The sequence below is a fragment of the Phyllobates terribilis genome, unplaced genomic scaffold (assembly GCF_046119375.1).
Source record: "Phyllobates terribilis strain yellow unplaced genomic scaffold, ASM4611937v1 Scaffold_9__5_contigs__length_417890890, whole genome shotgun sequence".
NCBI lineage: Eukaryota > Metazoa > Chordata > Amphibia > Anura > Dendrobatidae > Phyllobates > Phyllobates terribilis.
Window position 1 is genome coordinate 55,588,491 of NW_027362769.1, and position 17,251 is coordinate 55,605,741.

At 49.1% G+C, this 17,251-nt stretch overlaps 1 protein-coding gene across 1 annotated transcript in view; it reads right to left on the reverse strand.

Annotated features, from left to right (window-relative positions):
* Positions 1-1,340: 1,340 nt before the first annotated feature.
* Positions 1,341-17,251, reverse strand: part of LOC141161294 (transcriptional repressor p66-alpha-like) — a 63,273-nt gene continuing 47,362 nt past the window's right edge. Inside the window, exons 6-8 of the mRNA XM_073646107.1 lie at positions 6,697-6,880; positions 2,472-2,540; positions 1,341-1,560 (exon numbers count right to left, since the gene is read on the reverse strand). Coding sequence (XP_073502208.1) covers positions 1,433-1,560; positions 2,472-2,540; positions 6,697-6,880 — 381 coding nt within the window. The 3' untranslated portion in view covers positions 1,341-1,432. The remainder of the gene's footprint in view (positions 1,561-2,471; positions 2,541-6,696; positions 6,881-17,251) is intronic.

The window sequence follows — 17,251 nt, forward strand, 5'->3', positions numbered from 1 at the left end:
CAAACAATTTACATTTCACGGGATACTGAATATTAATTAAATAAATGAGTGCTTATTATTAAAGACTGAAAGAAAACAGTAGTTTTGTGAAAACCATTAATAAATGTCTGCTCTCCAGCAAAACGGGAAAAAAAAAAATATACTAGTAAACCTTCCCCTGAAAACAGCCGTACATTTTGGAATGGAAAAAATATATATAATATTCTCTCATACGGCTAATTTATCATGCACACAGTCTCAAGTTTAAATTCTATTTTTTTCCTTTTATACAAACAAAGTCTCCCTTCCCTCACAAAAACAAAAAATATATATAACCTAACCCCTAAGCAACTGCATATATCAAAAATGTATCTAAACATTGATATTCACACAACAGAAAAAGGATTAAAAGAAGAATTTAGGGGGTAAAAGAGGATGTAACCCATCAGGCGCAGTTTTTTTTCCCTCTGCCAATCCTTCGCTTCCACTTTCCTGAAATAGAAGCATGATATATTAAAAGGAAACTTGTTGGATTATGAGGATACAGTGGACAGACGGTAAGTCGACTATCCCAACATGGCTTTCCTTTTTATTTTTGCAATATTTATTTTTTTGCAAAGCCAGTAGAGGAAAGCCACAGATACAGCCTGAAAACATAAAAAAAAAGCCTTGGCTGATGCAGCATTTACCTAAACATGAGGTACATACCAACCTCAGATTTTTAATTTCTTTTTTAAGCTTCCAACACTTTCCAAAATTGAGTCCAGTCAAAACCATACAAACTGGTTAAATGAGGCGGTCGCATTATCCTGGAAACATCCTTCAGATCATTTCTAAGTGGCTGGATCACCCACAGTAAGAAATTCTATGGGCATAAAACGTAATATTTTTTATAGATTTATTTAAATATAACTATATTTGTTGCATTACAAAATGCATTTGTTCTGACTGGATCTGTTCTGCCTCAGAATCAGAAGTGGACCTGATAACTGCAGCCCATGAGAAAAACCAATACCTATGAAAAAAAATAATAATAATCCAGTTACATCTTCAAAACACACTTTGGAAAAATCTGATGCCTTAGTAGAGTGTATTATAGTTTATTTAGGGAAAATAGACCTGAATGCAGAAAAAGTATGAATCAGGAGCATGGCAAACTGTAGTATAAGACGTCATGCCAGTCTAGATGAAAATTTCAATAGGGGAAAAACCAAGTAGCTTCCTTTTTCCTGTGCACTCCTTTCTGGAAGAAAGCACTGTGGGTCACTACCAAGCTTTCCATGTGTAGTAGAAAATGTCAAAGAAGGAAAAGTTATGAGAGAGGATCCTTCTCTCTCCTGTTTGGGAAAGAAAACCCTTTCTGAATGAGTCCTTTATTACTTTTCTCATGTTCTCCAAGTTTGCGTTCATTTTTATTTGTCTGTATTTCTGTCATTGCTGAAGGATGCATTCATTATTTCCATGTAGAAGACTGGGTGATTGAGCGGGAAGGAATCATATCTAGGAGGTATTCCCGTTGACGGTCCACAGATGCTGACTTATGCACAGTGAGGCCAGTGTTCACAAAGGCTAAAGTCCCTCCTGCAAGGCATCAAGACATATGGTTGAAGAAGAATTATACCATACCACCATTAAACCAACATCCTATCACAACCACTATCTTATCACATGAGGTCACCAGTCCAGCTCACCTCCCGATGGGAGTCAGCAGAGCTGGAATAACGCTATAGAGTCATATTGATGTAATATTAAAGCATACCTACACTTTCACAAGAAAATTATAGTGCAGGACTCTGCAGAATAATCATTTTTTCTACATCACTCTATTAGAAGTTTTTGCTAGTAACTTGAAGTACAGACTACCTGAGGTCTCTCCTAGAGGCTACTCTACACCAGACAGCGCCTTGCTGGTCACTAGTAGCTACCGCCCTTCAGTATGAGAGTGAGTGCTGTAAAATCTATCACGCTCGCTCCCGCACTGAATACGGTAGCCCAGCAGCAGAAGGACTCTGCTTAGTTTAGTGTAGCCCTCGGCACAAACTTTGGCCGGTCCGTGCTGTGCATTATCATCAAAAATCACAAAGTTATTCAGAAAGCTGATTATACTGCAAAATCCTGGCCTATAGTCATAGTCTCGAGAAAGTACAGGTACACTTTAAATCTACCACATGTAAATATACCACCCAAAAAAGGTAGTTGGTAAACAGCAAGCACAAGTACCATAGTTTACAACAAACAGGCTCTGGCTCACTGACTTCTACATTACTTACTGGAGATTGAAAATTTAAAGTTTTATTTTGCATGCAGATATAAAGAATTAAAAAAATACATTAACAAATAATTTAAATATGTCAAGTAAAGGGATCAATCACAGATTTATATACTGCCATCTGTACTATTACCTTTCATAGAGCAATGGTTTTGTTATTTAAATGCTGAACGATATAATCAGGTAAAATTGTTGCAGCAACAATCTTACCCATATTGCTTACCCCTGTGCATCTCGACTGATTGTTTCTTTGATTGTTGTGTCGCTATGACTCTCTGACTAGAAGTTTGTCCTATAGAAAACAATTATACCCATTTGATGTAATGATATACTGCAATACCCAAGGGGGAAAATACAAAAAGCTGCTTAATCAATCATAAGAAGAAATTGAACCAGAATGCGATATTGGCTACTGTCCATCATGGACTGTTTTCTTTCCAATGCAATGCAAGTGGGACACACATTTATATAACACTTTACACTACTAAAAAAAATTATAATTAATATATATATGTGGCACACCAGGGGTCTGGTTTCCACAGTAACGGCAGTGTTATGTCTGAGAGCAGGTGGGAGGTCTCTTAGTCAGGAATCCTATGCATGCCACACCTCCTGCCCAGTCCTGGGAGGGGAAGAACTTCCCCTATATAAACCTGGGGCTGAGGCAGGGTTAGAGAGTTGAGAGGGAGAGTTCAGCCAGGAGGGCTGACAGGGAGCTGTGGCTCCGGCTGGGCCCAGCTCCTGGGCCATGCCAGAAGTAGAGAAGAGAAGCAGCATAGGAAGAAACAACAGGAGCTCTGTGGGAGCAGTGTTACAAGGAGTCAGGGGCTGGCAGCTGCAGAGCTCGCCCTGACTGAGAAGATTTCTTACCGGACCCGGAGTCCGAGGCTGTGGGGACTAACTCCTACCCAGCAGCAGAATCCGTCAGGCAGGGGATTTCAGGTCCTCTGGCCAAGAAACCCGAAGGCACGGTCACACGCATGGGACCAGCACCGCCGTCGTGGAGCGGAAGCTACTAGAAGGCCCCGAGTCACCGGCCATACGGGTGAGCACCACACGGTACACTCAGGGACGTGGGCTACTTATACCCGCCTCTAGCAAGGTAGCCAGAAGAGTACAGTTAGTTTGGGAGGCCTACAACTCCGCCTGGCCAGGGGAGATCCCATCTGCTCAAGGACTGACCAGGCCCCAATCGCTAGCCAGTACTCCGGGAGGGTCTATCTTTGTCACCAGTAAAGACCCTGAACTACACCGTACCATCTCTGAGTGGTTCCTGCTACCCCCATCATCCACGTCGGCTGCCCTGAGGCCATACCCCTCCCGTTGGGGGTTATACCATCCCCGCTGCACCATCCTTCCACCGGCCTCAGCGGTCTGCTCTGCAGCGGCAGCTCCAAAGCTGCATTCAACGGGTGGCGTAGTCATCCAACATCTACCGCTGATACAGCGCCACTTAGTCTGACTCCCTGGGCACGGACCGGATCACCGCCACGAGACTACAACCCTCAAAAGATCCGGCTCCGGGTAAGCTCCCGCGTGCGCAACGCTGCGCGACACAGGCCCAGGGGTGCGTCAACTTTTGGCGTAGTCGGCAGGATTTCGTGCCCGCAACCACCGGGTACTGCGTGCCTGAAAAAGACTGTTCAAACTTACCAGTGGTGAAGATTCCCGCCATCCGTGGAGGTTTCCCGCCATCCGGCGCCATCTTCTACCTTCTTCCCGCCATCCGCAAAGTTTTCCCGCCATCCGGCGCCATCTTCTGCCTTCTTCCCGCCATCCGTGGAGTTTTCCCGCCGTTGGACGCCATCTTGAAGACGCCGCGCGGGAAGAAGAGGGGCGTGGACTCCGAAAGCGCGCGAGAACTGAAGCCCCGCCTCACGTCTGGACGTTGCGTAAGGTCCTGGAAGGAGCCCAGCAGACGCCGACGTCACAGGAGCGCGACGGAAGGTCCTCAACCCTGACGATCCACTGCGGAGCCGCGGCCTATGGAAGAGGATCATCGCAAGGTAGGCCACGGTCCACTAGGGGGGAGAAGGATGCCGGATACGGAGGAGAGCTTCACCGCTTCAACCCCCGCCAGCGCCACCGCTGTTGCGGTCATGCCTTTCACCATGCCCTATATCCCGGGGGCAGCCTGGCTACCCCAGTACTCAGGGGAGTCACATACCCTGCATGACTTTAGAGAAAAGCTGGATAGCCTCTTCCAGGTGTACCCCCTCACAGAGGAGCAAAAAGTGAGCATCCTGGTGGCCCAATTAACCGGGGCAGCCCAAAGGGAGGTAAAGTCCTGGCCACCTGGGAGGAGGACTGTCGCAGAGATACTAACCCAGCTAACCGAGGAGGAGCTGCAGTACTACCAATACGAGGAAAGCCAAGAGGACCCGGACGGGTCTGAGGACTACCCTCAGGAGGGAGCACAAAGAGGACATAGCTACTGAAGGGAAGTAGCGTGAATAAAGAGCTGTAAATAGTTACCCGTAAGGGTACAAGGACTGCTGCTAATTAAAATATGGTCCCCGTTGGGATTAGTGAATTGTTCCCCATGTGCCCCTATCTTAAACCAGGCTGAGGACTGTGAGCAGCCATTCCTTATCCCCACTGGCCGAGGACTGAGAGCGGCCATATCCTGTAAATAATTATGTGTTTCTAGTAATTTATGGGAGTCTTTGGTGGATTTGCCGGGAATCCTTTGTACATAGTTGGAGCGTAACCCAGGACGGACTAAAGACTGTTAAGGACTCGGGGCAGGACAGACCCCTACCTGGTTACGTCTCCCTGTTTTGGTGAAATGGACACCTTACTTTTCTTCAAAGACTGCACCCGGTTGCGGACACGCCGTAACCATCTTTATGTGTTTTTCTTATTGTATTATTATTGTTTATACCTTGTTATGTTTTTCTAAAAATATGTTTAGTCCCGGAGTACTAATTTTCACTAGGGGGGAATGTGGCACCCCAGGGGTCTGGTTTCCACAGTAACGGCAGTGTTATGTCTGAGAGCAGGTGGGAGGTCTCTTGGTCAGGAATCCTATGCATGCCACACCTCCTGCCCAGTCCTGGGAGGGGAAGAACTTCCCCTATATAAACCTGGGGCTGAGGCAGGGTTAGAGAGTTCAGAGGGAGAGTTGAGCCAGGAGGGCTGACAGGGAGTTGTGGCTCCGGCTGGGCCCAGCTCCTGGGCCATGCCAGGAGTAGAGAAGAAGTAGAGACAGAGAAAAGAAGCAAATATAGGAACAGAACATCAGGAGCTCTGTGGGAGCAGTGTTACAAGGAGTCAGGGGCTGGCAGCTGCAGAGCTCGCCCTGACTGAGAAGATTTCTTACCGGACCCGGAGTCCGAGGCTGTGGGGACTAACTCCTACCCAGCAGCAGAATCCGTCAGGCAGGGGATTCCAGGTCCTCTGGCCAAGAAACCCGAAGGCACGGTCACACGCATGGGACCAGCACCGCCGTCGTGGAGCGGAAGCTACTAGAAGGCCCCGAGTCACCGGCCATACGGCTGAGCACCACACGCTACACTCAGGGACGTGGGCTACTTATACCCGCCTCTAGCAAGGTAGCCAGAAGAGTACAGTCAGTTTGGGAGGCCTACAACTCCGCCTGGCCAGGGGAGATCCCATCTGCTCAAGGACTGACCAGGCCCCAATCGCTAGCCAGTACTCCGGGAGGGTCTATCGTTGTCACCAGTAAAGACCCTGAACTACACCGTACCGTCTCTGAGTGGTTCCTGCTACCCCCATCATCCACGTCGGCTGCCCTGAGGCCATACCCCTCCCGTTGGGGGTTATACTATCACGCTGCACAATCCTACCACCGGCCTCAGCGGTCTGCCCTGCAGCAGCAGCTCCTTAGCTGCATTCAACGGGTGGCGTAGTCGTCCATCATCTACCGCTAATCCAGCGCCACTTAGTCTGACTCCCTGGGCACGGACCGGATCACCGCCACGAGACTACAACCCTCAAGAGATCCGGCTCCGGGTAAGCTCCCGCGTGCGCAACGCAGCGCGACACAGGCCCAGGGGCGCGTCATATATATATATATATATATATATATATATATATATATATATATATATATATATATATACACATACATACACACTTTACTAGGTATTGCCAATGACAAACCCAGATGTGGTGTGGCAAGTGATTAACATTACAAGGAATGTGTACAACATCATTGGAATGGCAATACTGGGCACATAGCCATAGAAGGTAATGTAGTAGTAGACTAGACATAGACACTAACCAAAACCCGCTGAACATGTCAAAAACCCACATTTAGCTACTTGTAGCATCTCAACAATTATGTATACGAGATTCTACCACATACAAGGCAAATTTAGATTTGTTAAAAGAGAAGAGAGATAGAGAGATAAGTAGAGATATATAATTACCACTCCACTGCTCGGCCACTATATTGTCCATTAAGCACTTCTACATGTAATTACCTGCATTAATTGGAGATTTCTTCCAGTTTCTAGATGTCAGATTAGCTTTGTTCACAGAACGCTCTCCGGGTTTTACAGACCGGTTGGCAAGGGTGGCTGCATTAGACAGCTTGGTCGTAGGCGGGAACGTATGCAGCACACCTCTGGTGGTCCCTGATAATCCAAGGGATATTGGTGTTGGGCTCTAAAAGAAAGCATAACAGAAGGAAATGTTCACTATTACATCCTTTTTTTTCCTCCTATATCTCAAATCTATTCAAAGTGATTTTGTAAATAGCCTTCATTCAAAAATATCTTACCATATTGTATCTGCAGGGCCAACATGGAACCAAGTGCCTCTATGGCAATATACCATTAAACTGTGCAGTTCAATCCTGAAGTGTTACTTCAATTTGCCCATGCTATTCTACTTAATATCTGGAAATTGTTAACTTCTTCCTCTCAAAGCCAATTTTTGCTCTTTGCATTCTTTTCTCTCCTTCTTCAGAGTCATAACTTAAATGTTTTGTTGCTGACATAGATGTACTGTGGCGCCCTGCTGTGCATTGGTGCCACAGATCCTAGAGGGGTGCATGGAGGGATTCCTCCACAAGAGGCCCTTGTAGCATTCACACACCTCCACCTTCCACCTCAGACCACCAGAGGGAGCCCGATAGGGATATAAAAACGGAAGGTGGAGCTAGGCAGTTCAGTCTAAAGTCTGGAGTAAGTCTGAAGTCTGGGAGAGAGTTCAATCTACAGTCTGGTCTGAAGTCTGGAATCTACAGCCTAGAGACACAGTCTAAAGTCTGCTGCAGCCAGGGAGGTTGTCAGTCCAGCCCAGACTCAGGGAGCTCAGGTTAGTGAGCCCAAGGTGTGCCGACGCCATAAGAGTGGTGAAGAGTAGCGAGGCCTACTGCCAGTGTGAAGCCTAGCGAGGGCCCCGAGCGTGGCCGAAGGCAAGTGGAGTAAGCGAGCTACATAGGGAGCAGAGGAGCTTAACCAGCTCACCCACAACCATTTACCGGACACCGGGTCCGTGTCTGCAAGGATCTCTAGGACCAGCAGAAACTACCGGAACCCCTGGTGAACTACATGTCCCAGGAACACCTAAAGCTGACTGTTATACCAGGGTCAGGAGTCACTGAGGCCCAAGAGACCAGGGAGTGTGTACTCCAACAGAAGGCCCTACCACCAGGTCAGCCGGTGCAAGACAGAGACCAAGTTAGGCCTAGCTCCAGACAGGTCATAAACTTATCAGGAAAAGGCAAGAAGCAGGAGGCCCCACACCCGCTCACTGAGGAGAATCCTGAAATGCACCCTTCACCCTACAGTGCCCTGGATCGTGACTGAAACACCACCAGTAAAGGTACTGAAGTGAACTGTTGTGAGTGTGCCTATTCTTCTCCTTCTGACCCGGCTGGGTCCCCTCTGTCCTGCATCCCTTCTCCTACGCTGCCCTGAGGCCCCGCTCCACCTGTGGGGAGCAGAACCAACTAAGCTGCCTGACCACCGGCCTCAGAGGACTGTAGCAGCGCTGGTGAGTCTCACCAGACACCACGAGTGGCGTCACAAACTTTCCCCTTTCCCATACTCCTTTTCCCCCATTATTCCTTGCTTTTAAGAGTGACCCCGGGGTACGGCCCCAGGAGCCGGCCACCGCGGCATCCCCCAAAACCAAACAGCAAGGCCCGGGCGCCGAGTCGTCCCCATCCCCTGGGCGCGTCATCTCTTCTTGGCGTCACGAACAGGATTCCGTGCCAGCTGCAACGACGAAGTGTTGTGCCCACTGCCACTGGGTACTGTGCGCCTTTAATCAAAAACTGTGTATTTAACTGTGGCGAAGATTGCCGCCATTGTTGTGCTGCCGAGCGGGAAGAAGGGCGTAACCGCGGGAAACTGAGAGGCGTACCTGCTGAAGCGCGCGAAGCCCTGGACACGCCCCACGCCTCGACGTCAAACCAGGAAGCGCCAGGTCCTGGAAGGAGCCCCGGTGAGCGCTCTGACGTAGGACGCAAGCGACGCAAGGTCGTGAAGAACACCATCACCTGCGGAGCTGCGGCCTACCGGAAGAAAAGAAAACAAGGTAGGCCACGGTTCGCTAGGGGGGCGCCAGAATGTCCGAAGAACAGCACAACGCCGGAGCACCGGTTAACCGCCTTGATCATCAACCCGCGCTCAGCGCCGAGCAGGCCGAAGCATCCACTCCACCAGCAGGGCTTGTAACCCCTGTCATACCCATGGCCCTACCGTACATCCCTGGAGCAAAGTGGCTCCCCCAGTACAGCGGCAAACCAGATACCCTGTCTGGATTTAAAAGGAAAATATGCGGTATACTAGAAATGTACTCTATGACAGGCAAGCAAAGAGCTGCTCTTGTATTGGGACAATTGACTGGTGCTGCAGAGCGAGAAGTAGAAACCTGGTCGGCCGCAGACCAGGAGTCAATGTCCGCAATCTTTAAAAAATTACAGACTGTCTTTGAGAATCGTACTGAGACAGACCTCCGGATGAGGTTCTACAACTGCTCTCAGGACAGTGTTCGGGACTATGCCTGGCGTTTACAAGGTGCCCTGCGAGCTCTGAAACAGGTTAGTCCAACCAGCATCAATGATGAAAATAAAATGCTGAAGGAACAGTTTATCCGGGGACTGAGGTCCCAAGAGGAGAGCAGGACTGTGCGTTGGTGGTCCCTGGATCATCCAGATGCCACCTTTGACACCCTTAAGGACATGGCTATAAATGGACTGCAGCCTCTGGAAACAACTGCTATCCAATGTTACCAGGGTGGGGCCACCCCAGTGCCTGTAGCGTCCACCTTTTCCCCAGTGCCTGTTGATGAAGCCAAGGTTCAAGCAACGTCCTATAGTGAGCTGGACAGCCTGAGCTCTGAAGTGCGTCAGTTGAGCAAAACTCTGACCACTGTACTGAGTGCCCTGCAGCTGCGGACGGAACCCGAGGAGGAAGGAAGGATCCTGTGCTAGCCGACTGCCCTGAGGATGTCCCCTGGATGAGAAGGAGGAAGAGGACAACGCCAACCCCTGGGAGGACCAGCGACCAACGCCGCCCACCGAGGGACCCTGTCTGCCACCGCTGCCACAAGACAGGTCATGCCATCCAGAGCTGTCCTTTAAACGAGAAAACCCTGGGGCCGAGTAGACCCAGGAGTAGACCCCCCAGGCCCATCAAACTGGTACCGCAGGTTCGTGGGAGGAAGACCTTTCCTGTCCATTGTGCTGGATGGCATCGCGACCCCCGCTCTGCTGGACACAGGATCTCAGGTAACCATCATGCCTGATGTCCTCTACAAAAGTTTCGGGTCCACAGATGAACTTCACCCGCCAGATCCCAATCTTTCCGTGTATGCCTCAAACGGACTCCCCCTTAATCTAGTCGGGGTTAAGGATGTGGCAGTAAAGGTGGGAAGAGTGGAACTGAAGGACCAGGGACTAATTGTAGTAGAGACTAATCCTGATGATAGAGACTTGTATATGGTACTTGGCACTAATAAAGGGGCTCTACAACCGCCTGGTAGCTCCGTCCTTTGAGACCTATTGCTGCTCTACACCAAATCAGCATTTCACTCATCGGGGGAATCACAATTGGTACCGGGTCTGTCACCCGTACATTACAAATTTCACCACCGGTTAACTTTACCTGTTGCTGGTACATAAGGGCTCGGATCTCTTTCTGCAGCGCCCTTCTCTGCCCTGGTCTGGCAGTGTCAGCTATCTGGTGGAGCAAGAACAACACTTCTCCCAAACAGTTAGCTCGGAACATAGGCCTACACTCTTGACTGGCAGAGAAGTAGTGGATGTACGCAATGGGAGGGTGCCCGTACGCCTCCTAAACTATGGGGAGGACGAGGTTAGATTACCACGCTATGCCACTGTTGCCAAACTGTACACAGTAAATAACAACTTCATACACATGGCAGAGTCCTTAACCTCACCAGACGAAGTGGAGGATAATGACCCGGCAACCCAGGTGGAGGATTGGTGTCAACAGCTCCATGTTGGGACAGACACCACTCCTGCCCATCAGAAGCAGGGTGTACACCGGGTGGTTCAGGAATATGAGCAAGTATTCAGTAAGCACCCACTTGACTTTGGGAGGATTAAGGGGGTTCAACACCATATCCCCACAGGTGACCATCCACCCATCAAAGAATGTTACAGGCCTGTACCACCAGCACACTGCCAGAAGGCGAAGGAGATATTGCACGACATGAAGAAGACAGGGGTAGTAAGGGATAGTTATAGTCCCTGGGCAGCTCCCCTAGTTCTAGTCAGGAAAAAGGACGGAAGATTGAGAATGTGTGTAGATTACAGACAAGTAAATCGCATTGCACATAAAGAGGCATACCCTTTACCACGTATAGAGGAATCACTTTCTGCCTTAAAGTCTGCAAATTACTTCTCCACCCTTGACCTCACTAGTGGGTACTGGCAAGTAGCTGTTGCTGAGGAGGATCGCGAGAAGACGGCCTTCACCACCCCGATGGGACTCTGCGAGTTCAATAGTATGCTGTTTGGACTCTGCAATAGTGTTGAGCCACCCCCGTAGTGTTCGAGTTCGGTTCGGTTCGTCGAACACTCGTGTTTTCGCCGAACTGTTCGTCGAACTGTTTGTCGAACTGTTCGTCGAACACCTTCGAACACCATTAAAACCAATGGCAGGCAAACAAAAACACATAGAAACACATAGAAAACACCTTCAAAGGTGTCCAAAGCCTGACAAACTGCTCAGAAGACACAACTAACACATGGAAAAGTGCCAAGTACATATAGTCATGCGAAAAGAAAAGAGGTGGAGGAGTAAAAGGAGGGGGAGACACAGATATAGGCATGCCATGCCCTTCTAAAAGCAAAGAAGTGCGAAGCTGACACGGCCAGTCCGTTCCTGCCCGTGCCACCTCCGTGTCGCCGGGTTTGTACCAGAGCCGCAGTGGACCCTGACGGCCAGCCCCCCTCTCCCAATACTGGTGCCTGTCCGCTGGTGGGTCGAGTGAGCCCCCCTGTGGTGGAGGCAGCTCTAAGCTTTTTAATTTAAATTGTCTCTCTAATTTGAATGAATACACTTTAAATCCTTTTACAAGGATCTATTGGAGGGCAAGTTTCATGCCAGCAGCCGCGTAATTCCAGCTCCTGTAGCATGCACTAAAGCTGCTGCAGTTAAAAAGCTTTTATAAGGATCGAACTCGGCGGTCCACCGCAAGGTGTCCTACCGCCAGTCCCAGCCCCTATGCCTTGGGGTGCCTCCTGATGCTCTTCACTGAGTATCCCGGGGTCCCGAAGCATTTCCTTTGAAAAAATTAAGTGTCCAAACTACAGGTGGTGTAGCTTGCTTAACAGCTGGGATAATCTGCTGACTAGCAGACACTGCTACTAGGCACAAAGTATTTCCTGGGCTAGATGCAGTTAAAAATTTGTAATTAGATACTCTCGTTGGATGCTGAGAAAGCATTCCATAGAGTCTCCTGGCATGCCATATATTATTCTCTTAAAAAGCTTGGGATAGGGGTCTAGGGGACCCTTTTATAGCCAAAATCACGGCCCTGTATTGCAATACGTCACCTAGGCTGAAGATAAATGGAACTGTAGCACCCCGAGGGCTCGGTTGCTACAGAGGTATTGCACCTGACCCAGAGGTGTGATATCTCACTCTCAGGTAAGGATGGAGTGTGGATCAGGACCCCGACACCTGCATGCATTACACCACATTGCCGTGGGGCAGGGCGACCAATATGCCCCTGAGATGGGCACGACAGTCCCTGTCCCTGGCTGGAGTGGGGGGAGGGAACACCGAGGAAGGGGAACCCTGTAGTGCAGGAGCAGGGAGGAAGCAGTTCCTGGGTGCATTGAGAAGGGAGTATAAAAGGTGGGCACCATCTTAGTTCAGTGCAGAGAAGTCTGAGCAGAAGTGACAGGGAGCAGGGGCTCTGCATGAGCTCTGCTCCGGAGGCAGGCCTAGTAACAGAGGCCCAGGCCTGGAAGAGGGAGAAGGAAGGAAGAGGAGCGGAGAAGGCTCCAGGAACAAGGAACGAAGGGATCCCAGGGGTGCGGACGGGCGAGTCGCCACCGCACGCCCGAATCCACCTGCGTGGAGGGGTCAGGCCAAAGGGGGAGACCGGTCCCCGAAAGTAGTGGAGGCGGGAAATGACCCTCAGCTAGAAACCGGAGGCTGTGACATTTTATGTGGCGCAGCCCCTCACTACACCCGCTAGGAAGGCACCACATAGGGTCAGGGAAACTGGCGCCAAGTTTACCAAGAGGAGGCCCGAGGCAGCCGGACAGAAGCGTTGGTAAGAAAGACAAGACAAAGGACACACAAAGGGGGTCCTGTGAAGCGCTCCAAAGTTATCTGGGAGTTGTCTGCGCCCCTCACCTGGTGAGCACAGTACGACGTGGGCAGCCGTTACCTGCAGAACTGGTCTGGATAATAAGAACTGTGAGTAAAGGCCCTGGACTGCATCACTGACTCCGTGTCGTTACTGCTGCTGCCCTGCACCATCACCCCCATCCTCCGCATACACTGCCCTGAGGCTATACTCCTCCCGTGGGGAGTTATACTACGCTCTGCTGCACCCACAACACCAGCCTCAGCGGTCTGCCTTGCAGCGGCGGTTCACTCTGACCGCAATCCACGGGTGGCGTAGTCGGACATTTAAACATCAAAAACACATAAATAGTTCCGCCACTGGTTTGACCGCCCTGAGCCATGGAACCGGGTCGCCGCCACGGAGACTACAGCCACCAGCATCCACCAAAAAGGGTCCGGCTCCGGGTGTCCCAAGTAGAGATGAGCGGTGTTCGACTAGAACTGTTCGCCAATCTCAAATTCGAGCTGTTTTGGGCGGTGTTCGAGTTGTTCGACGAACCCAAACGATTTGCAAAAAATTCGGCTGTTCGAGGTTATGTTCGATAACTGTTCGTGCACCAAAAGCGTCTCCTGCATGTCTGGTGCTATTTAGAGCACCAATCATGCAGGGATTGTCTGCCACTCACTGTAATGCCACAGCCATGGTGGTTGTGGCATTACAGTGATTGCCCAAATCGATGGGAACAGTGCCAACAGTGAAACATGAAAAGCCGGCAATTCAGCAGCGGCATACACCGGTACCCGACAATTTAGAACCGAAAGAATAGAGCTTCACACATAGATTAGATAGATATAAACATGTCAGCCACATATATACGAAGTACAGTGAAAGTGCTGCTTACTGTACTTGTTATTTAGCGTAAAGGATTTATCAAAAAAAATAATAGTGTTTTCATGCACCGTCTCTTTAAAAAAGCCGGCCGGCAATTCAGCAGCGGTACCCGACAATTTAGAATAGAAGGAATAGAGAATCACACATAGATTAGATAGATAGAAACATGTCAGTCACATATATATGAAGTACAGTGACAGTGTTGGTTACTGTACTTGTCATTTAGTGTAAAGGATTTATTAAAAAAAATAATAGTGTTTTCATGCACCGTCTCTTTAAGAAAGCCGGCCGGCAATTCAGCATCTGTACCCGACAATTTATAACAGACAGAATAGAGCTTCACACATAGATTAGATAGATAGAAACATGTCAGTCACATATATATGAAGTACAGTGATAGTGTTGGTTACTGTACTTGTCATTTAGTATTAAAATAAAGGATTTATTATTAAAAAAATTGGCGTGGGGTTCCCCTTAATTTTAGGCTCTAGCGGAGGTTAAGCAGACAGCTGGGGCAGATGTTTGAAGCCTGGGAAGGGGGTAATACCCACGGAGCTTCCCAGGCTACTAATATCAGCCCCCAGCTGAATACATAGCCTTTACTAGCTATTAAAATGGGGGACCCCCCCAAAAAAATGACGTGGGGTCCCCCCTAATTTAATAGCTAGCAAAGGCTAGGCAGACAGCTGGGGGCTGATATTAATAGCCCAGGAAGGGAGCCATGAATATTGGCCCCCTCCCAGGCTAGAAACACCAGCCGTCAGCCGCCCCAGAAATGGCGCATTCATAGGATGCGCCAATTCTGACACTTAGCCTCGCTCTTCCACGCTGCCCTGGTGCGGTGGCAGGGGGTAATAGGGTTGGGGTTGATGTCAGCTTATAATGCCAGCTGACATCAAGCCCAGGTTAGTAATGGAGAGGCGTCTATAAGACACCCCCATTACTAACCCCATAGTCAAAGTTAAAAAAAACACAAACACCCAGAATAAAGTCCTTTAATTGAAATAAAGACACAATTCTTTATTGTTCTAAATTAAACCATACTTACCGTCACGCCCATTCCAGCTGAAGCCAACGATCTCCTGTAAAAAAATAAAATAATAAAGCAACCTCATCCTTACCTTTCCATGGTTCCCACGACAGCTTCAGCTCTGCTACATCGAGATGACAGGCTGGACCGCAGCAGAACGCCGCCATCCAGCCTGTCATCCCGCAGACACTGAGAAGAGCAGGCATGCTTGCGCTCCACATTGTCTCTCTGTGACGGCATAAAGATGAGCCGAGGTCATGTCCAATGAACTCGGCTCACCTCATGCACGTCACTGACAGCGTGGGAGAATTCTCACGCTGAAGCGCTGAGTGCAGGAGAATTCTCCCACGCTGTCAGTGAGGTGCATGAGGTGAGCTGAGTTCATTGGACATGAGCTCACCTCATGCACGTCACTGACAGCGTGGGAGAATTTTCCTGCACTCAGCACTTCAGCGTGAGAATTTTCCCACTCTGTCAGTGACGTGCATGAGGTGAGCTGAGTTCATTGGACATGACCTCGGCTCATCTTTATGCCGTCACAGCGAGACACTGAGGAGCGCAAGCATGCCTGCTCTTCTCAGTGTCTGCGGCATGACAGGCTGGATGGCAGCGTTCTGCTGCGGTCCAGCCTGTCATCTCGATGTAGCAGAGCTGAAGCTGTCCTGGGAACCATGGAAAGGTAAGGATGAGGTTGGTTTATTATTTTTCTTTTATTGCAGGAGATCGTTGGCTTCAGCTGGAATGGGCGTGATGGTAAGTATAGTTTAATTTAGAACAATAAAGAATTGTGTGTTTATTTCAATTAAAGGACTTTATTCTGGGTGTTGTGTTTTTTTTAAATACTTTACTAGAAATTCATGGCGGTCATGTCTAATACTGGCGTGACCCCATGAATTTTGGGCTTGGGGCCAGCTGATAATACCAAGCTGGCCCTAACCCCTTTATTACCCAGTGAGCCACCGCACCAGGGCCCTGGATGAGTTGGGTACAGCGCCAGAAGATGGCGCTTCTATGAACGCGCCATTTTCCGGGGTGGCTGCGGACTGCAATTTGCAGCGGGGGGGGGGGGCCCAGAAAGCTTGGGCCTCCCTGCGCTGCAGATTCCAGCCCCCAGCTGCCTAGTTGTACCTGGCTGGACACAAAAATAGGGCGAAGCCCCACGTATTTTTTTTTTAATTATTTCATGAAATTCATGAAATAATTAAGAAAAAAAGGCCTTCCCTATATTGTTGTGTCCGGCCAGGTACAAATAGTCAGCTGGTGGTTGGGGGCAGCCCGTTCCTGCCTGCTGTACCTGGCTGGACACAAATATAGTGCGAAGCCCCACTTCAATTTTTTTTAATTATTTCATGAAATTCATGAAATAATTAAGAAAAAAAGGCCTTCCCTATATTGTTGTGTCCGGCCAGGTACAAATAGTCAGCTGGTGGTTGGGGGCAGCCCGTTCCTGCCTGCTGTACCTGGCTGGACACAAATATAGTGCGAAGCCCCACTTCAATTTTTTTTAATTATTTCATGAAATTCATGGAATAATTAAGAAAAAAAGGCCTTCTCTATATTGTTGTGTCCGGCCAGGTACAAATAGGCAGCTGGTGGTTGGGGGCAGCCCGTTCCTGCCTGCTGTACCTGGCTGGACACAAATATAGTGCGAAGCCCCACTTCAATTTTTTTAAATTATTTCAGGAAATTCATGAAATAATTAAAAAAAAATTGACGTGGGGCTTCGCACTATATTTGTGTCCAGTCAGGTGCAGCAGGCAGGAACGGGCTGCCCCCAACCACCAGCTGCCTATTTGTACCTGGCCGGACACAACAATATAGGGAAGCCCTTTTTTTCTTAATTATTTCATGAAATAATTTAAAGAAAATTGACGTGGGGCTTCGCCCTGTTTTTGTGTCCAGCCAGGTACAACTAGGCAGCTGGGGGCTGGAATCCGCAGCGCAGGGAGGCCCAAGCTTTCTGGGCCACCCCCGCTGCAAATTGCAGTCCGCAGCCACCCCGGAAAATGGCGCGTTCATAGAAGCGCCATCTTCTGGCGCTGTACCCAACTCATCCAGGGCCCTGATGCGGTGGCTCACTGGGTAATATAGGGGTTAGGGCCAGCTTGGCATTATCAGCTGGCCCTAAGCCCAAAATTCATGGGGTCACGCCAATATTAGACATGACCACCATGAATTTCTAGTAAAGTATTTAAAAAAAACACAACACCCAGAAAAAAGTCCTTTAATTGAAATAAACACACAATTCTTTATTGTTCTAAATTAAACCATACTTACCGTCACGCCCATTCCAGCTGAAGCCAACGATCTCCTGAAATAAAAGAAAAATAATA